The following is a 21,765-nucleotide window of genomic DNA, read 5'->3' on the forward strand; positions in this document are numbered from 1 at the left end:
ACTCAGCTCCTGCACTCGTGACTGTCAAGGGTCTGCTGTCCATGTAAGTACCAGGCAGAGTCTGAAAGCTCCCTACGAGCTCGGAAAAGGGGAGCTTCCCAGGGGGCTTCTGGGAGGAGACTGCATTTGAAGCAGATGAGATTAGAAAAGCAGATGAGAGGCAGAACTTATACCCAGGTGGTTCGATCAGTCAGAAGCAGTGTGTGAAAGGTGGCAGTGATAACGCACAAGGTAGGTTCCAGAAAATAGAGGAGTGCCTGAGGGAGTGGAGTGAAGGATGCTTGTAAGTAAGGTTAGAGATGTACGTAAGCACAAGATATCTGAATGTGAAAGATGGGCTTTATCCTAGAGCTACTAGGAGTCGCCCGGGAGGGGTTTGAACAAAGAAGACAATCAAGGAACATTAGTCAAAGTAGAATACCAGCTGGAGTACCCAGTGGTACTGTTTTAAAATACAGGTTTCATTATTATTTAGGTACGGTGAGACCAATAGCTCAGGATGCACTGTCATCAAAAGATAGTTTGCTATATAAACAGATCCAAGAGGAGGGGTCACACCTCCCCTCCCCGAGGCGCCACAGGAGGAAGCTGCAGGGAAGGACAGGTGGGGGGTGTTCAGGTCAGTTAGCTTGTATACCTCATGGCTCTGGGCCGTAGGTGCTGCCTCTGCTTTCTGGGGTGACCAGGGCAGGTGGACGGTGACCTGGAGAGCCCAATAAAGAAGCCCCTAGATTTGTTAGTTTGCGTGTGGAACGTGCATTCTCAGGAGAGTTCTTCCATATGTCTAGGAATTAATTAGCTACCTCTGGGAGGGGTAGTCCCAGGTATCAAACCATCAACATACAGAAAGCAAAACGCATGGTTAATACAGGTACACAGGTGTCTGGCACCTGCAGCCTGAATACGGCAGCAGCTGGAGAGAGAGGTTGTAAAAGAAACTCTGTTCAGAAAAGATGTAGGTTTGGGAAGATGAACACGGAGCAGTTAAAAACGGTAAGAATAAAATACCATGATCTTAAAGGCGGGGAGGTTGCATTAACAGTGGTGGCGAATAGGCTGGTTTAGAGAGAAGCGATTCCAATTAATTTGAATATACTAGGTTGGTGCAAAAGTAATTGCGGTCTTTGCAAGTACTTTTAACCTTTTAAACTGCAATAATGACTTGTGCACCAACCTAATAAATAGCAAAATCATATTATTTCATTTATTTCTCACAGACTCTATGTGAGGTAGCCACATCACGCTCAGTGTTTCCTCAGTTTTACAAATGAGGAAGCTCCAGTTTAAAGACATTAAGAGGCCCCCCTCATCCATCCATGTAATTCATATAGTCACACGCAGGAGCCGTTTGTATAATACTGAGAATGACGGTAAAATCTGACGTATTTGCATTCACTGTGTCCAGGGCCATTTTCATGAGATTAAAAATGATGTCTAGCTTCCATTCGCTATTCTTGCTACTCAAAGTGTGGTGTCCAGACCAGCAGCACAGCATGACTTGGGAAATTCAGAAGTCGGGCCCTGCCCAAGACCTCGGGAGTTAAAACCTGCATTTTCAGGTGACTCACATGCACCGAAAGTTTGAAAAGCGCTGCTTTATTCGCCATGCCACACCTGCCTTTATATTGCCTTCCAGGTTCCAGCGGGAACAGGGACAACCAACAAGCCCCTGAAAGTACAGTACCATAGCCCCAGAGAAAGACTGAGGTGGGACGTAGAGATTTGTGTGAATAGAGACCCCGAGGAGAACAGTTAGAAACAAAGTAATGAGTGCCCGGGACAGAATCACTGCTTATTCAAAATCCTCACCCATAACCACACCGAGAACGACACTGGGAGCTGCTTGTCGCATCTTGACTGCAGTATTCTGTTCTCTGGTGAGACTCAGAGGCTGGCATTTCCTCCCTCACCCCCTCATGTACTTCCCCAACCTGGAGCACGTCCTGGGATACACGTCTGCCCAGCTGCAACACCACCAAACCCAGCATGTAACCCACTCAGGTCACTGTCACTGCAGGTTCTCATCCTTCAGCGCTGATCAGTAATGGTTTTCAGGGTCCTTGGTTCCCAATTTAAAACTATGAATTCTCCGGCCCAGCCCTTAATGTCCCAGTTGTCACGGCCTTAGGCGACTCGGAAATGTTCCTCATCTGTCAAGAGCAGCCTGGAGAAAGGAGAGCGAGGAATGGAGGTGGCTGAGCAATGTTTGGACCAGGCCCGAGGAGTGAGGTGGAGGCTGGAAAGGACGCGTCCAGTCCGTCAGCATCGCTGCCAGCAGGTGCTTTTGATGTAGAAGAACCTACTGACATGGAAACTGAGGAGGGCATCACCGTTTCAGCTGGACCTCAAAGAAGGGGCTGTCTGCTCATGAGCAGAAAAGGCTCGGCTCCCACAAGGAATGAGCAAAGTCATAAGACTGTGAAAGTGAGGCCTGCTTTCCCTCCCCATTATAAACCCACTGTCAAAGCAAATTTACAGCCACTTGCTTCCTTCTATGTAAGAGAAAAAGTCGAGCGATACATCTTTTTTGTGCTGAGACCTTAAAGATCAGCTTTTAACCTAGAGTGGGTTTTTATGGCTGAGTTATAAACATCCAAGAACTAAAACCTGACAGTTCCTTAAGTATTGTCACAGCAGTCGGTGATGCTTCAGTAATTTGAGTTTCTGCTGAATGCTGTGCCTCAAGCGTGAGGAGGTTTGATTTTATCCGTCTAAACAGCACAAAGGGAAGTACAGAGGTTGCACTTTCACGATGAATTGAGTCTATACAGCCAGCCACACTGGATAATCTGTAAAGGATGCTTTCAAAGGGAGACTCCCAAAACACACTGGCCACTCTGCCAGCTAATGGCTCACTTTCTGTATGCCTTCCTTTCATCACCATGAGCCGGGTACCTTTTTAAAAATCAACTAATGTCTTTGCAATAAGATACAGGTTTCCAAAGAATTGTGTGTAGTCACATGCAAAATAGGACTCATTCATCACAAAACCTCATGTGGTGGATAAGACAGGTCTTAATGTTTCTCCATTGCATCAGAAAGGATATGATTTGCCCAAAATTTTATGGCAGTGGTTGAAATCAGGACCCAAGAGCAGTGTGTTAAAAATCAAGTCATCAGAGTATTAGAATGGAACGTTTCATGCAAGAACTCTTAATTCAGCTGGGCTTTTAGTCACTCTCCCAGTTCCTCGGCCAGGTGTGGAGTGACCTGATTTTCGATTTTAGATGCGTGATGTCATTGGAGCAGCGACGGCCAATCAGAACAACTTCAGGGTCTGCATGGATCACACCATCGCCTACATGAACACTTACTCCATCCCTAAGAACCTGCAAATTCGCGTTCGGACTTGGTATCAATACACGTGGGACTCGCAAAGAATGCTGGGTAAGCATGGCAGGGTCCTCACTGCATCCCTGCAAACCGTGTGGTGGGTGGGAAGTTCTATGAGATAGAAGCAGAGGCCGATTGGATCGGAACAAAAGATTGCGAAGTAGCTGAAAGATCATTAAAGTATTAATTTAATATCATAGGATATTTTTTCTTAAATATCCATCCATAACTTACTGGTTATGGAAATCCCAGAAGAGCAAAGGCTAAATTTTAGTCAGTACCTACCGGGTACTAGGTATAACCTATATTGCCTCCTATAATCTTCACCAAAGAAAGAATTGGGAAGATTAGCTTTCTTGAACCCTTTTAGGAGACCAGGAAATGGAGACTCCTCACTGGAAACCTGGCCAAGGTCACAGAGCCAGCAAATAACCAAATGGGGCTCAGACTTGTGGTAACAAGCCCAAATCCTTTCTGAGGCATCGCCCTCTGACCCAGAGCACGGGCTCAGGGAGAGGCAAGCTTTCGGGCCGCGTGCTGTGGGGACAGTCTCTCCCAAGAGACCCCCAGTAATCAATGGTGTCCGCTGTCAGTGCAGTAATGCTGTGGTTAAAAATAACTGTTAAGTGATACAAAGTAAAAGAGTGTGCTCGTTCGCATTAATCAGATTCAACTTTGAGTCTGTTGCTCCTTCCCATATAAAAATAGGAGTTAGTGCCACTGAGAAGCCAAATGCCCTGCCTCCAGCGTGTAAATGACAGCGTGATTCTCACATTGCAGAGGCTGTCAAGAGCAGATGAGAACCACTGGTTGTCTGCAGTGGGGCCTTTTCTATTTACTTAACTTTACTGATGTGTGTTCCCTGTGATGTACTGTACGTCCCGTGACTGTTGTAACTTCCCTTCACCTTCCTGCCCCTCTTCAGGGACTCCAGCCCCAAATTCAGGAACTTCCCAGATCTGAAAGGCACAGCGGCTTATTTCATGCAGGAGGCAGAGCAGCACAGCAGTTTGCTGCCCCTCCCTCTCTTCCTGGAGACTGCGCCCTGGGAAACAGGGATCTGTGTCTTTTTAGAAAGAATTTTCATGTTTAGAATCAATATGGAATCAAAATAAGGATATAATGTAGCAAGTTTTTGTTTTCTAAATAGATACAAGAAAACATCGAAAATAATCACTCTCAGAAACTGGGAGCATACTAGACACTGGGAATGGGCAGTTTGTTTATGGAACATTTTATCGGCCTGAAGGCCCATCATTCAATTCACGGGCAGAGTAATCTTTAAAGTATTCACAGTGTTCACTGAGTTAATAAGCAAGTAAATAACAATGGTCACGAGGGGCAAGTCAGGTAGTGACAGCTGTGTGAGCTTTCAGATGCCACATGGGCGCCCCTTAGCACTGCAGGTCTGCGACCCGCAGATTCAGAAGACAAGAACTAGACCCTCTTGCCGTCCCCCTTGGTCCCCTAGCCTTTGTCCCATGATCACCAAACGTCATGTCTAAAAGGTTAACAAGCCGTGTTCCGGATGCTTCCCAGCTATTACAGCATCAGTAGTGAAAATACTTTTCTCTCAGGAAAGGAATAGCACTCTTGGCATACCAGGGATGTTTGGCCAATAGAAGTGAAGATACAGAATTAGATACCGCTGTGTATTTATAAAAATAATTGGCATTTTGTGTATTTTTCCCCTTGCACATTGGTGATGTTTCTCATTAATTATTCTGCTTTGTGGGTTGATATGTTTATCTTTCCGAAGATGAGTGCAACCTGCTTGAGGCCCTGCCCACCGCGATGCAGTTAGCCCTGGCCGTGGACATGACCTTCAGCATTATCAGCAAGGTCGACTTGTTCAAGGTAAGCGCTCTCACGGTGAACACACAGACATGGCGGCGTCTTCTCTGTGAGTCGGAGCTCTGCTCTGTGCAGCATTCGTGACTTTCTGGCCTTATGTTTTAACAAATCAAAATAATCCGGAGAATTCATGTGGAATTAGAGTCAAATAACTGGGTCTTTCCTCGGCGATGACTTAGTCTTTAGAAGCCTCTCTCTCCTGATTGGGCAAAGAGCAAGCGTGCTTCAGGCTCTTTGTGCGTAATCTTAACTGTCATCAAACTCTGCAGTCTGTGTCCCTGCTGCTCTGCGTCGTCCCCACTGTTCAGTGTGCCATGGCCACGTGTGACAGGCCCAGGTGAGCTCTGGGCTGACCTGACCATCTGAGAATCACGCCGAATCATGCCTCCTGTTACAAATACTTTGGAGTTTAACTTTTTAGATGGCTAAATTCAAATTTAGAGGCACTTTTTTTTTTTAAAGAAAAAATGCATACCAAAGAAATGTTTAACTTTTTGAATGTTTTCTTAATGTGTGTAAGTTTCTGTCACCTAACACTTAGTTCTGTGTGACACTCACTGATTCATCCATTTAATTCATTCATTCACAGGTATTTATTAAGTTCCTGCTATGTTTCAGGCACCATTTTAGCCATGGAGAATACAACATTTTAATTTCATTAAGCACAAAAGTGAAATTCTGGACTTAGGTCTAACATTAAAATATTGTATATATAAAGAGAGCAATAGTTAGTTCTATAACAATTTGTTTTTAGACCTGGGAGATTTAGTTGAGTTCGGTCTTATAAATAAAGTTATTCTATGATGATACAAATCAGATCAGTAATGCTTCCAGTCGGGAGCAGGGAAGGAGACATTGATTAGGAAGAGGCATGAGGGAGCTTTGTGGGGTGACACAGATTCTCTTTGTCTTGATAGGGAAGTCACACAGTGTATGCATCTGTCAAAATCGATCCAGCTGCCCCTGAAAATTGGTATATTTCACTGCATATAAATAATTCTTCCATTTAAAAAATGGCCTCAAAGTCAAATGTGTAGATATTGTGGGAGAAAAAAAGTAAATTCAAGAGCAGCAGAAGTTACATACGCTAAAGTCTGTTATACAGACAAGGAATGAGACTTCCTCTATATTGTTCAACAAAACAACAGTGAACTCTAAGCCCGTTTCTAAGCCGTAGACACCTCCACTGGAGTAAAACCTCCTTGAAGAGCAAACGTTCAGTCCCAGGTCTTTCTACCCACAGGACACAGTACTTTCAGACATAATAGCTACTTAGTAAAGGCCTTAGCAAGGCAGGGAGGGAGGGAGGAAGAAGGGAGAGGGGAAGAGAAAGGAGGGGAGGGGAGGGGAGGAGCTCTGAGGCCCATAGTGGAGGGGAGCACCATGTGGTTTCCAGTTTCCAGGGGCTGGAAGCTCTGGGGAGGAGAAGCATCACGGAATGTATTTTCTGATCTGTCTGGGACCCTGGGAGAGGGAGACTGGTTAACAGTTTTGTCCACAGAAATGATTTTCAAGGGGCAGCTTGCAATCCACTGGGGAATCATGAATTCAATTAAGTCGGTCACAGCCAGCATTTAGAATAGAAAAGAAAATATCAGCGTGCCTCACACCAGAGTAAGGCAGGCATTATACCAGGATTGTTGTTTCCGTTATCTAGGTTTACATATGCACATTTGTGTATGTGTTGGGCTTGCTGGTGGATGTGGATGTGCTGCCCTGTAGGTCAGGGTCAGGTGTGAAAGCCTCGAGGCTAATTACATTAACAGTATGTTTAAACGCTGTAAAATTATGTAAGCCTTAATGGCTAGCTTCACTGAGAATAAGTGACAAAAATTGGCTTTCTTTTAAAGAAAACAAAAGCTTTAAATTATGTACCCATTATTTTTATGGGATTGTCTCTGATTTGGGAAATTATCAGTTTTCAGCCTCAGTTTCTTCCTTTGTTGTTACATGTATTTTTGGAAATCCATAAAATCGGCAGCATCTGACTGAGAGGAAAGGTTAAATCTTCACATCTTGCAAATGTTGTGTATAAAGTTAAATGCATTCTTTCCTGACATTTCCATTAAAGATGCAGTTCCTTCGAGCCAGAACCCATTTCCATTTATATTTCTGTTAAATGAGAAAAGTTATTTTTTTCTAGAGTCAAATGAAGTAGAAAATAAGTAGGTATGGAATCTTTCTAAATTTATTTTTGTGGAGACAGCCTTATTTATACAAATGTATTCTTTTCTTCGGGAGGAAATAGGCTGAGTAGGGAGCCTACACCCTGTTCTCATGAACTGTACCCCATTGTCTCCTGTTGCTTCTGCGTAAGCCGCATGCATCACTGCCTGCGCAGAGCGGGGCCGCGGGCCGCTCCCAGCGGTGCATGTGTTGGAAGGGCTGGGTTCCCACGGTGCGGGAACCTGGGGCCTGTCCACAGAACCAGGACGAGTTCTTTAGGGCCAGGCCATGGCGACAACCAGAGGCATCTAGGAAGGTCAGCGGGAACCAAGCTGTGGGGTGTGGGTCCATCCTGAAGACAGAGGCAGCACGATTTCCATTTCAGATACAGGAATAGACCAGGTTATCCAGCGGCAACAAAGAAGGGTGTCTGTCAACTGGTGGAAACCTCCCTGTGTTGAATTCTCCCTGAAAATGAATCTTCCATACGTGCAGAAGGCAGGCAGGAGGAGAGAGGGAGAAAGAGACAGAAAATGAGAGAGACCAGAGCTGGAGGCTGGCGGACACTCTTTGTGTCTTTCCCCTCTTCAGGGGGAGGGCAAATAAGACGTGCTGGAAGATCACGTGACTCACAGATCCCTAGTAGTTGCCCTAAGTAACATTTTAGGCTCATATCGTGGGACGTCAGTCACATCTCCCGAGGACTTCTGTCCATTTTGCAAACTTGGGAAGGGGCTCCGATGCAGTGCTGCAAGCAATCAGACCAGGGCATGGCTCCCACTAAGTAACCTGCTTCGGGCACTTCAGCAGACGTGTCTGGCGCTCTATGTTTGCATTATGTTCACGTGAAAACTCCAAAAGCACAAATGTGCTACAGTTCTTTCCTGTACTGTTTCTGTCGTAGTTGAACAGCGAGTGTCATGATGCTTTTGCAAAAGCAGCGTAAGTAAAGCTGGAGTGTCATAAATTATAATAAGGACTGTGTCACGTCAGGGCTGTCCTACTGCCCGTGACCCTTTAGCTTCCACAAGTGTCACCATATGCCTGTCACGCCCAGTTCTGACATGCCCCTGAGTTAGGCTCTCTCACGAGACAGAGCCAATCGCATGTGTACACACAGGCAGAGTCATTTTACGGAGTTGGCTCACGCCATTGGGGCTGGGAGGCGCGAAACCTGAGGGGCAGGCCAGCCACTGGACACCCTGGAAGAGCTGACGCTGCAGCTCAAGTGCAGACTTGGTCTGGAAGCAGATCTCCCCCTTCCTCAGGGGTGTCCCTCATTTTTCTCTTACTGCCTTCGACTGATTGGACGAGGCCCACCCGCGCGGTACACAGTCGGCTTTATCCCAAGTCTAGTGATGTCAGTGTGAATCCCGTCTAACACCCCCGCGTTCACAGTCACATGTAGCCTGGTGTTGCAGAGATCTGAGTGGCATGGCCGGACCACTTGCCAGATAGGGTTACCCATGAGCGCCCCGAGCTCTGTCAGAGCTGTGTGGGGTGTGACAATCCAAGATGCTGCTCACCCCACCCTTGAAAAGTGATACCCAGGTCTTCTCCGAAATCCTGCCGGCTGCTGCTCAGTGGCTGTGTGCCCTGCGCTGCACTAACTGCTGTGTCACTTCTCTCGAGTAACTGTCACCGCGAGCCTCTGACAGGTTTATGGTGGCCCCATTTCACAGAGTGCAAACCCCTGGGCTGACTCGGCCACAGAGCTCAGAGCCAGCTCGGGTGGGCACAGGCCATTCCCTGCACAGCCTGTGAGCGTCAGTCACCCCGCTGATAGCCCCTTTCAGCCCCCACCCCTCAGCGGCTGGGTAGCTGGGAAGGCGCCGAGGCTACACGGCTGTCCCCACAGTCACGGAGCAGTGCGAGCTCCAGCTGCCCCATGGTGATTGTCCCAGACTCACGCTTGGCCCCACACTTAACTTCACAGCCAGATACCTGAACCCACACACTGTGCTATGCGCCTGGGTTTTCCCTCTTCATCAAAGAAAGGTGGAATTAGAGACAGATTTTTTAGTAAAACTCCTTCAGTCAGTCGTGGTTAATTAGTAATATTTGCTGCTTCTACATGGGGTGATCAGAGTTTCTAAAGATCTTAGAGATGAATAGCCATATTACAGTACTTTTCTTCATTTTTCATAAAATGGTTGTCTTCCTTGCAGGTTGCGTGTGGTTCCAGCCCAAGCTCAAGTATTAAGCTAATAGTGCAATTCATTTCTATGAGGTTGGGCAATTTCCCCTCCTTTATGATGATTTATTATTTTAATTTCTATTTTTAAGTATCTTTTATCAAATTAAATGCTAAAGGAAATCACATTTTGCCTCTACCACAAAATTGCCACAAGTGCCAGAAAATGTAATGAAAAGTTCTGTTCCGCCACCTTGTGGCTAGAATTAAAACTTCATCCTTTAAATTGAAAAAGAGCCCAGGGCCGGACAGGAGACCACAGACCCAAAGCTACCAGAATGGGAAGGTGGGCACTGCCAGTCTGTCAGGGAGAGATCGCCTCTCACTCTCTGCGGCTCTGATGAAAATGCAGAACCCATCCTGAACAAGGCCCCTCCCTGGGATCTGTGCTTGTGATTATATGGCAGCAGAGCCTGGACAGGCTGTGAGCTGGCGAGTGGATGATTTCTACCACCCACCCACCCACAGTGACGCCCCAATCACATGTGCCATCACATGTCCTCTCCAGAAGGCTGGAGCGCGGACAGGAACACACTGTGTGCCATTTTCAGTAACTTTGTTTTCACTCTGGTGTATCAGTAACAAAGGTATTGTTGCTAGATTTTTTTTTAAGTATTTTGAACAGTGAGCTTATAATCCAGGTGAACTCCACTCATCGTCATGTCCTGAGCAGTCAGTCTGTCTGGAGCTCTAGGGGTCCCCAGAGAGTCGCCACGTGGCCCCTGCTCTGCTGCGCCTCCCAGTGCAAGAGGCCTCTGGGTAAGAACGACCCTTGGCTGGTATGTGCCAGTCAGGGGGCTCAGACATAGAAAGTGCCCGTGTCAGCACCGGGCACAGGGCAGGTCGTGCTGCTGTTACCGCTGTTCTTACTGAGAAAGGAACTGACTCCACACAGGTCACGGCAGGTTCTCCCCACGCCCCGCCTGACCACAGGATTCACCCTCAGGGCTCCATCAACGTGTGCCTCCCCCCTGGACTGACCCCGAAGCTCCTGGGAAAGTAGACTTAGTGTCTGTCCTCAAGGAAAATTTGGTAGAGATGACTTTTACTCGTGTTTGCAAATACTGAGCATAGGGTTGAGTCCAGTATCGTTTAGAACTCAATGCCTGATGACATTACAGTGCTTTGCAAATCACTGTCCCACTTGACGTCTGTGCCCACAGCTCCCAAGCAGAGTGTGACAGGGTCGCCAGTGGCACGGGCACCTGGGTGCAGGGCTCCCTGCCTGGAACCCCCCAGCAGCTGCCACGGGAATGGAGCTGAAGGTGGAGCAAAGCGCCTCCTAACCAAGGCTGTGCCGCACACACCCCTGGATACCCTTGTGTATATGCGAGGGTGACTTAAAGTCACAGTGACTTGTCAGTTATTGGCCGTCTTAAGTTCTGTTTTGAAGAGGCAGGGATGAGCCCAGAAATGGAGAAGTCCTGCGGGGAAAGTTTTCAAAGATAAATGTTACCAACTTTGCAGTGCTGCTCCGTGCCTGCCATTGTTGAAAGGGGAACGTCCTGGGTACAGGAACGACTGTCTGAGCTACAGGTTATGTTCTGAGTAAAAATAGAATTTCTCCCAACTCCATTCAAATCTCCAGAGTCTTTACTCATATCCATAAGGCACGGTTTTTATACAGCGTTCCATTTCATTCCTTCTATCAGTCCATATTATTTAGTGCCTAGCACCCCACAAGCCCTGGCGAGACACAGGGGATATGGAAGTGAATAATACGCAGAGCCCAGTGTAGCTTTAAGAAAAATACACTCTGTTGACATTCTTCCTCTGATACCTGCACGTGTGACCTTAGGGAAATAGTGGACTTCCTGGCTCCGTTCCCTCCTGTAAAACGCAGAGGTGGTCACGGTATATTAATTAATGCTGGGCGTCACGGGGAGTTTGGAAGAATTAAACAGGTAAAGATAAGACAGTAGTATGTGTGATACACATGTTCTATGTTAAAATAACGTTGCGTTAACTCCTATACAGATGCTCACACTTTACAGAAAAGCGGACGTTTATGGCACAGTGACTGTGCTAACTTTCTGTAAATCAGAAACTGTCCTCACGACGTCTGCAAAGGAAAAGGAGCTGCACTGCAGGGGGCGCTCGCCCACGGTGGGGTTTGTTATTTTTTATCATACAATATTGGAGCGAAGTATATCTCCAAAACACAATCTTTTTCTGGGAGGGGAAAAAAGATCATTGTTTTCAAACACAGAGTAAAATGTGACAACTTCCTAATGCAAACTTCATTTCACTGCGCCTGGGCACAGATGAGAAGGAGCTGCTCTTAGACCATCGTGGCCCAGTGGCATCTGTCCGTCAAGCAGTCGTCAGGGGACAGAATCACTTCATTGATGGAATTTAAATTGTAAGTTTTTACTCCATGCGTTCCACGGCTCTGTTCCGTTTATATGACCTGATACATGCAAGTATGTTTATCAAAATTTACGTTTGAAGTGGTTCCAATGCTTTTGTCTGAGGAAAGCCAGGCCATAAGCTGACAGCTACCCACTAAGTAGTACTGAGCAGAGTGCCAAGTGTCTGCTCCTCCCTTTGGGGCTGGGCTCCTGGTGGGTGTGACACTCTGCCCTGACTGGGCTTCCCTTGCTGCTCCCTGCAGTGAGCTCACCTAAAGGATGGAGAAAACACGAGAAATGTGCTGCTCCACAGACGGGGTTTGTTCCTACAAACAACCTGCAAGGGGGGTGTTTATTTTTATTCAAGTTGGTAAAAATTAAAGTAGAAACCTCATCACGGCGTCTCCCCAGGCCCATCCTCCTTCCCCTCCCCAGGGGTGGCCAAGAAGACGATTTCTCAGCGTTCCCTTCCAATCCCCATTTTTATCATTTTACCTGGTATCCACATAAACATCAGTGGCAGCCGGTGTTATTTCATGTCGGTGTTTCACAGTTGGAATCATAGTGAATGTGTGCTACACCTTGCTTTTGTGCAGACCACGTGCTTTGCTGATTTCAATCATACCTACATATACAGAGAAGGAGGAAGGGAGGAGAAGGGGGGGAGAGAGAGAGAGAGAGAGAGAGAGAACTGGTTTATTTCTGTGAACCACTCTATGGTGTTCTGACCTTCAAATCTTCCGTTTCTTTACCTGTCACACTCGTCCTCAGGTGACTCAAATGTGTTGCCCCCTGAGCACCTTCCTAATGCTTCCCTCTCTCCCATCCCCGCTTCCAGGCGGAAGAACCTCCCCCCCCCAGAAGTTTTATGGGTACTTACCTGGGGTGTCTTATGACACGACTAACTTCTACCTTGCTTAACTTCCAACGTCTCCCAGCTGGACTTGCCCTCACTTACCTTCCATTGCTCCAAGTGCGTGGTACAAAGACTTGCTCATGGCAGCTTATCATACTTGTTGGGCTGTATTAAGAAGGTTTTCCTGCCAGCCCTGGCCCTTCTTCTATCCTAGATAACCAAAGGCTCTACTCTCTCAAATAAATTTTTAAAATTCTAACAGCAAGTTCATCTGAATACTCCTCACCAATGGCTACTTGAAGATACTTCAGTCATAAATTATTAACTTTCCTTATCAGTCAAGCAACCCCGAGGTCTAAATTTCATATGGATCTAGGTCAAGTGTTTGCTACTGAAATCATTACAGAAACAGGTGGCTGCTAAGAGAATGCGTGCTCAGTCGCAAGTCGGCCCTTTGCTTCTCCTCCTCCTCCCCTGGTTCCGACCTTGAGCAGTTCTCCGTAAAATCGTAATTCCTAAGGGATGGGCAGACTGACCACAAGAGGAAAGCTGCTACTTGTAGGCGGTTCTGGGAGGAAAACTTAAAACATTTGGAGAGAGCAAAAGATTCAAAACTACTATGTAAAAAAAGATTTTTGAAGCAGCTATAGATTTTTCTTAGCCTGTCATATAGATAAATTATAATTATTTGCAGAATACAAATGTAGACATATATCCTGACAAATCAAATTTGTTTCTTATACTATTAAAGTGGATATCAACTATATAAAGTCATTCACTCAGCAGATACGGCTTTTGTATCTGTCACCCTGACTTTAAGAAGATGATAATTGTGTTGGAGAAGAAAGACATACAAGCTTGCAAAGTTAAACAGTAATATCTAATGATTGCATGAAAGATGTTATAAGAAAAACATTCAGCAAAGATTTGGATAAATGTCAGTCTTAATATACTACTAATATATTATTACATTATCATAATCTTTGATAGTTATCATCAATTAAGCACTAAATTGTGCAGGAGTAAAATTTACCATTATAAGTATTGTTTTTATCCCCATTTAACAGATTGGGAAACTAAGATCTTAAGAGGTTACATGGTAATAGATACTGGAGACAGGCTTAAAACCCAAATCTATCTGACCAGCATCCAAACTCTTGCCATTATATACTAGGGGCTTTTTCCCCCCTAAATTTTGGGTCAAGACAACTCCATATCCATTGTCAACTAACACTGTAGTGGTAACACAGACGTCATCTATTACTATTTATTTCTATTGCATTTTAAAATCATTTGGAATATTGGCCTTTTGGCTGTGTCTACAAGAATTATTTTTCTCTTTATTGGTTTTCTCTTCAGGGTTGTGATACACAGATGCTTTATGACATGTTGTTAAGACTAAAATCCACCGTCTATTTACCTGGTGACATCATCTGCAAAAAGGTGAGTGTGTGCTATTTTCCAATTATACAACAAGTAATAAGTCCATTTGAGGAGTTCAGACATAAGTCAAGAGCATAGTTTAAATACAATTTGTCCCGGGTGAATTCTGTAGTACAGAAATAATTAGGATGTACAGTTCTGTAAAACAATAATGTGCTCTCAGAGTTCAAAACAGAACACGACAATATGGGTTCCATTACCCCTGGGACGTAAGTGGGTAGGCTGAAAAGTTGCTTCGTATAAACGTGGATGCTCAAGCATCGCACCCCATTAGTTACAAATATTTAAAGTGGAGGAAAAAGTTACAGAAATAAAAGGCGATTCTACCCTTTTTGAAAGGCAAACAGTTACCTCCATTTAGCTCACTCAGTTAGTAGACAATCAATGTCACCTTTTAAAACTTTTTACTGTGCTTTTTATGATTACAGAAGTAATACATGTTCACTGTTTTTGAAATGGAAACATGTAAGAGCCCAAAGACAGAAATCTGACTCCCGGAAATAACCACTATCAGCATCTTCTGTCCTATCTTTTTATACTGATTGAAGGGTAGTTTTATAACATTGGCGTCACACAGTACTTACGTTCTGAAACTTATTCTGTCAGGTAACAGTGTATCATATGAACATTTTACATATTATTAAATAATCTTCTGCAGCCTTTTCAAAGCTGCATAATATTCCAATCTATAAATATATCATAATCAGTTTCCAAATATTTGCTATTATAAATAAATCTAACATGAACATTTTGCACATCTCCGGTTACTAATGTAAACGGGGAGAGAAGGAATGACGACCTTGGGTGTAAATCTTGAGACTAAATCGATAGTAAACTCAGTAATCAACATAAACAGGAGAGGAACATGAGCAGTTCAAAGAAATGAGAGCTGCTCCACCACAACTCGGGGCTTTACAAGGAGCCCAGGCGAGAAGCGCGTGTATCGTTCCAAAGTCAGGAGTCAGTGCCGTGGTGGAGTAAGCAGAAGCTGCTGCAGGGCACAGAGTGAGGACACTGGTCCCACCGGGGCACCAGCCAGGTGTCCTGGAGAAGATGGTGTTCAAGTTGGTCTTAAATGCTGGATTAACATGAACCAGGAGGAAGCAGGCATTCCAGACAGAGGAAGGAGTGAGCGTGCACTAAGGCTGAAAGGAAGAAACTGTGTCTGCAGAGAGCACGCAGAGAACAAGTCACGACTTAGAAAATGTGGGTATTGTTTGTTCAGTGAAACGCAGTGTTTTTGAAGACGGCGGGCCAGGCACAGTGCCAGGGGCTGGGTATAATCAGTAGTGAGGAAGAAAACATGGTTTTGTCCTCCAGGGGCTTACAGTCTAGTGCCAGACTGTCCAGTTCACAGTGTACATCAAATGCCCTGGCTTTAGAAGTCTGAAATTCAGAAATTCAGTTGGTCTGGGTGGGGCCCATGTATTCATGTTTTTTAAAAACTCCCAGGTGATTCTAAAATGCAGCCAAAATTGAGAATCACTGGCCCGATGGAAGCGACAAACAATAAACAAGGGACATTAAATAAATGCATAACTCCAACATGTGCTGACTTCTATAAAGGGAAAATGGAAGCTGCCAGCAGAGTGTGTAGTGACAGAGCAGAAAGGGGAGGTTGTCTGGTCGTCAGGCATGACCTGCAAAATCTAAAGAGAAATAGTTCTTGAAGAAGGAAGTGGAGAGGACAACATTTGACATGAAGACTTGGGGCTGTGAGGCAGGGCAGAGCTTGGCATATTCAAGGAATGGAAATGAGTGGTCAGCAGGGATCATGGTGAAAGACGGAGTCAGAGTGTAGGGTGCAGACCTGGTGCACAGGTGGAAATCAGTGTCGTCCAGGGGAGGGGGGGACTGGCAAGTAATGGAAGCTGACTGCGAGAAGCTGAAGGAAAGGTCAGAGAAGAGGACGGAGGCTGTGCCTTTGAGGAATGCGTGTCTGTGGAGGACATCAAGGGAGGAACCTGAGAGGGCAGCAAGGAGGGGCTGTCGGAAAGAGGGGTTGTGATGAGGTGGAAACCGAGACAAATTCGTCCGAGGTAAGAGTAGGCAGACTGGTGGCAGGAAATCATTTCCATTCCAATGGGAGAAAGAGCTCAGCTCAGCCTGAGAGCCCTGGAGGACGGAGCTGCCTTTGCCATGATAGCGCCGTCCTGCCCCAAACGGCCTGTCTGGGCGTTCCAGGCCCGAAAACGGAGGTAACTCAGCACCCTCAGCACCCACGCCCCTAGCAACGCACATTGCTTCACAACGTGTGAAATGCAGACGAGACGGGCCTTCTCCTTTCTGAGTCTCTCCTCACGTCCCTCAATAAGAAACACAGGTCAGTGAGCACACCTGAGGGAAGGGAAGGCGCTGAGGTGAGAAGACGCGGACGACAAGCCACCTTTCTTTGTTCTGTCTTTAAGCGGGGAGTTAAATCATAGGAGACAGTGACAGAGATGAAAGGTGGTTACTTGACCAGATTGTACACAGCTGAACCCAGATTAGTTTTTGCTTATCGTTTCCACGAATCAATGAAGAGAAAGGGAAGCAGAAAGCTCAGGTCCTGTTGAGGCTGGAGGTTGCCTGAAGGACTAAAGAAACGGCGGGGCTCCGACCGAGTTCGCCACCTCCCGCTCCTCGCATGGCTCCTAAACTCACTGAGGGAGTCTCTTGGAAGGCTTCAGAGAATGTTTGGGAGTTTTCCCAGGAATCATTTGCAAGAATTAGAGTGTTGTGATGCCCCCACTAGCCTTGGAAGTGGCTCCCACCCAGGAACCCCGAAAATTTGAAGTGCTCACTCACTAGGGGTTCCCACCCTACATGAAACTCTTGCATTTCTACACTTTCTCCAAATTAGTACATAAACCAACCACCAGAGCTTGGTTCGACCTCATTTTGCACATGCTGTCAGACCTTGTGCGCTGAGGAATGTCTACTTCATTTGAATGTTAATTATACTTGCCGGAAAGACTTAAATTAGCCTAGAAATATGCAAGAAGTAGTGGAAATTTTGGTTCGTTGATTATGCCAGATCTCCTTGGAAAATTATTGAAATGATCATTAAAAAATAATTAAAAGTGCTGAACTGTATTTAAATACCCATTATGCACTTCTTCCTCCAGTCAGTTGTAATAACTGCCTTTGAAAAATCATTCCAGTCCCTTGAGAATTACTTCATGCAAAGAATATGGAATACGACCCTGTTCTCGTCATTACTTCCCAGAGTATCTCTTGGAACACTGACTTTCAGATACTTTCCCTGATTTTAAAAATAATTCATAGCTATTTCATTGGTTTCTAAGAGATGAGCCTTCATATTGGACTCGTCAGATGTGGTCTGTCTGTAGGTGTCGTACAGTCAGGTGACAGGCGCTGCTGGTTCTGATGCCATCGTCTGCCAGCCACGTGAGTCTGCGCACGGCACAGCTGTGCGAGCTTCCACATCCAACTCTTAGATAAGGATAGCGGGCGCTCGCCTATTCGACCTCACTGGACTTCTGCGAGAATTAAAGGAGTCAGTACCTTTGAAAGTGCTTTGCAATTGTGAAGTGGCGTGGTCTGTTAGAAGGAATACAGGAAGTAGAATAGGAGCAATGAAGATGTGATACCATGGAAATAGCCATAATAAAATCCATCTGCATTGGAATCTCTACTTTGACCCATATTTGAGAATAAATATCTGCCTACTGTTCTGCGCAGTGTAAAACATGACCATGCGTCCTGCATTGCGCAGTTAGGAGATGTGCGTGCTAGGCTTCCTTTTGCTTCCGATGACTGTCGTGGAGCTTTGGCTAGTCAGCTAAACCAGGCTGTGCCTTTATTTTTCTTTCTGTAGAATGGAAATAATTGTACTTTCTCTACCTTCTTCGGAAAGGTAATGGGGCGATAAAATGAGGGTTTTGACTTCACAGAGGTCAACTAAGAGGTGGGGTGGGAAAACTTTAAACTCAACCCCAAATTATAATACAACAGTAATTAACGTTCAGGAAAATAATGCTTGGTGTTAAAAGACGTCAGGACTTCCCATAGAGAGGTGAAATTCTAGTTCCCTCCTGCATAAATGAGTGTCTGTGTCACAAGCCCTGTGCTCAGCACTGGGGCACAGTGGCCACCTCAGCCACCACGGAGCATAGACGATAACCAACGTTGATTAATCCTGAGTTAATTTTAGTGTAGTTAGTGTATCCTTTGAAAACATGGCTAACAAACATATTTGATTAACTCAAATAACCCAGTCCCCTCCTGAACCAAGTGCGTGTCACGCTGCTTTTTCATAGCTCAGGGTGATCAAGACTTAGTCGCTGAGATGTAGCTCCTGTTCTCCAAGTAGTTTGCCTGTTCTCTGTGAACCAGCTTATTCAGAGCCTAACAGCTTCTCTTGGCCCAGATGTCATGAGGTGTCGTATAAGACACATTTATTCTTTGGGATCTTGGAGAGAGAAGATACATGCCGGTAGCCCCACAACCACCGACTGGTTTGGTGTTTGCATGACTCAACATAAAGTGATATTTATGGCTTAAGGTTTATTAGAGCAAAGCGTACAGTGCAGGAACAGCCAAGAAAGAGACACACATCGGTGAAGACTAGAGAATCTGCAGGCCTCCGGGGTCCTGTTTCTGAGAGAGTTGCATGGACGTGCTCTCCTCTCCAGCTGTGGACTGTAGAGACAAGGGCCAAATGTCCCCGCGGAGGGAAGCTCCTGGGTCCTGGGAGCGAGTCTCCCGTGGGGCTGGTGACTGAGTGTCTCCATGACCGTCCCTGGCCTGGGCCCCACACGCGGTACCAAGTACACTGACAGATCTTGGTGTGTACGTGACACAGTGCCGACGGCCCACGCGGCCTGCCCCGGGGCCGCAGGCGTCCCGAATAACACCATTAACCAGTGACCATGGGAACACCCTTGGACTTCAGCGAGGGCTCCTGCCCTGGCTCCAGGAGTCGTGAGTCAAACGACCTGCTGCGTTAACATTTTTCTCTCAATTTGGAACAAGAAAGCGAGCTTAAAGGCTCTTACGCCCCAGTTTCTAAAATCAGACCTGCGTGCTCCAGGCAGAATGGCACGGCCGCAGCCCGTGTCTCCGGCTACCCCAGGGCCTTCTTCAGAGCGAAGCAGTGGTCACCAAGCCAGGGTGGCCCCTTAATCTCCTCGCCCGTGGAATGTGCTGGAACAGTGTGCTAACTGACACGTCCACGTGTCCACTGGCAGCTCAGTGCTCTCACGTCCTACTCATTTGCTTTCGCCTGACGGGTCCAGCCAATGCCCGTAACTACCGCAGGCCTTGAGTGATTGCTTTGCCATTGATTCCTTGCTTCCTCATTTCCGTTGATTCCTCTAGGAGAGTTAATGTTTCTTTGTTTGGGGAGTAAATGTCAAGAATAAAGCTCTCCTTTATGTTTGGCATGCAGGGAGAAATCGGCAAGGAAATGTATATTGTCAAGCAAGGAGAAGTCCAAGTTCTTGGAGGCTGTGACGGTTCACAAGTTCTGGCCACTCTGAAAGCTGGGACAGTGTTTGGAGAGATCAGGTACCCGAAAGACGCTTCGTAAATATTGAAGTCTGTCATTTGTCGTGAAAGAAACATCTTAGGTCATAAAATTAGGACATTTCCTGCTCCAGCTTATTGAAGGTTTGATTCTGCTGAGAGCATTGACGAAAGAAGGGTTTTCACATTTCTGTTTCTTTGTTTCTTCCTTCTCTTCCCCAAAAGACTTGGCTCATGCAGCTGTTTAGTCCTGAGACTTAGGTCAGCTTTTCACATAAGGTAGACACTGAGTCTCTTGACTGAATATGTGAATGAGTGAATGAACGAACGAACCAACAAACGAATGAACAAATAGTGAAAGAAGAGATTGGGAGAGGTCGTTGCTGTCAGGTTGTCGGAAGACTTGAATGGAAGCTAAGACAGCAGTTTTGAGTAGGCGAATGGCATCGTCACAGCTGTGGGACCAAATTGCCTGCGTACACATTCGAGTTTTCCACTTACTAGCTTTGTCCCTCAGTCATGTGACCTCTGTGTCCCTTGGTTTCTTCACCTTAATGATAATAATAACAGTACACATCTTAGAGGTTGACAAATGAGTTAGTTATTAAAATAACCCAGTATCTATTAACAGCTAAATAAATGTTAACTATTGCTGTTATTTCCTAATGGCCAAGAGAAGTTTATTCTACAAGTAAGTCCCCAAGATTAAGAAGACTGAAAAAATAAATAAAATAAATTTAAAAAAGAAAATAGCAAATTTAAGCATTTTGTGTGCTAGACACTTCTGCACGCATTATTGTATTTAAACTTATTTATTCATTCAACAAACACGCTCTGAGTGCCCAGTACATGCTGGGTTGTCAGGTGTTGCTCTTAACTCTGGGGATATAGTGTGAAAACACTGAGTGAGAGGTGCCCCTCACACAGCCTCGGACACGCAGGGGGCTGACAGTAGTCACGGTAAGTTCACGTTGTGGTAACTGTGACAGAGGGGAAATGGTAGAAGTGACCGGGGAGGCTGCTTAGGTGTGCTGCTCAGGGACACATCACAGTGGAGCTGAGACTGTCCAGGAATAGGGGAGAGCCGCCCCGACGACAGCCGGCCGTGCTGGGGCCTGGGGTGAGTCCGGCGCGTCTGGCAAAGGGCCTGCAGGTCAGTGTGTGAGGGGCGCTGGGCAGAGGGGACAAGGCTCAGCCTCCCCAGGGCCTTCTCAGGAAGGACTTCGTGTTTCATTCTAAGTACAAATGGTGCCACTGGGGGTTAAGGCAAAGAACAACACAACCTGAATTAGGACTTTAGAGGACGAGCAGCAGCCCTGTGGAGAAGAGACAGTGGGCAGCAGGAACGGCATGGAGGCCACGGCTTGGAGGTGAGCTGCAGTGCTTCCGTGAAGGGCGATGGAGTGCTGCCCGAGGAGGCTGCCCTGAAGAGAAGATGTGCTGTCAGGCAGTTGTTGACACGCTCGTTTCGGACTGAGGAGGCTGTGGCTGCAGCGGCCAGTGGTCTTGTCTGATAACATAGCGAATCAGAGGAAGGGACAACGTGCAAGCCCGAGTTCCGTGGGTCCGGTCCAGGGACCTTCCCATCACACACAAAACAGAGGCCTTCGCTCAGCCTCCGACGTCACAGCTGCCAAGACGTTATTTCTTTGTTGGTAACGTGGCTTCTCTTTTTTGGTTTTTCTCTTTAAAGCTGGGGGACACTGCCTTAAGCATCCTGTTCTTGGGGCAGTGGTGGGGACACTTCTCAGAAGGTCCAAGATCTGACCTCTTTGCCTCTTTCCTATTGTTTTCTTACGGGGAGTCCTTGCAAAAGTGATTTAGTATTAACAGTCACCGAAATCTTCAAGGTCATAAAACAGGCAACAGTTTAATTCGAAACATTGCAGGAAGTCATTAGCTGACCTCTCCCAAGGCTGTAGTGCTCCTGGAAGAGCAAAGCTTTAGAAATACAGTATGTTAACTGCTGACATTATCATCATTGCAGGAGGAAATACTCCAGGAATAGAATCCAGGTGCTGCTGGCTTGTAAAGGAGTCTTAGATTCTTGACAGCAGCTTCTCAAATAAATCTCCTATTACCCATTTGGTTTCTAAGGC

The 21,765-nt window shown here is 46.1% G+C and overlaps 1 protein-coding gene and 1 long non-coding RNA gene across 8 annotated transcripts in view; one reads left to right on the top strand and one right to left on the bottom strand.

Moving 5' to 3' along the window:
* CNGB3 (cyclic nucleotide gated channel subunit beta 3) overlaps positions 1–21,765 on the top strand; it is a 138,013-nt gene that overhangs the window by 72,938 nt on the left and 43,310 nt on the right. For all 6 annotated transcript variants that reach the window (XM_088799336.1, XM_088799337.1, XM_088799334.1 and 3 more), the window contains 4 exons: positions 3,228–3,387; positions 5,093–5,190; positions 14,114–14,197; positions 19,590–19,708. In XM_088799336.1, the coding sequence (XP_088655462.1) occupies positions 3,228–3,387; positions 5,093–5,190; positions 14,114–14,197; positions 19,590–19,708 (461 nt within the window). The remainder of the gene's footprint in view (positions 1–3,227; positions 3,388–5,092; positions 5,191–14,113; positions 14,198–19,589; positions 19,709–21,765) is intronic.
* LOC109444698 (uncharacterized) lies at positions 7,124–13,030 on the bottom strand. 2 transcript variants are annotated; one of them, XR_002136926.3, is made up of 3 exons: positions 12,857–13,030; positions 12,394–12,523; positions 7,124–7,833 (listed from the first exon to the last, which is right to left on the bottom strand). It is a non-coding gene; the product is annotated as an uncharacterized LOC109444698 (long non-coding RNA). The 2 variants fall into 2 exon arrangements; XR_012491813.2 differs by lacking the exon at positions 7,124–7,833 and adding an exon at positions 11,183–12,170.

The sequence above is a fragment of the Rhinolophus sinicus genome, chromosome 7 (genome assembly GCF_057876585.1).
Source record: "Rhinolophus sinicus isolate RSI-liver-muscle chromosome 7, RSI-T2T, whole genome shotgun sequence".
Classification (NCBI taxonomy): Eukaryota; Metazoa; Chordata; class Mammalia; order Chiroptera; family Rhinolophidae; genus Rhinolophus; species Rhinolophus sinicus.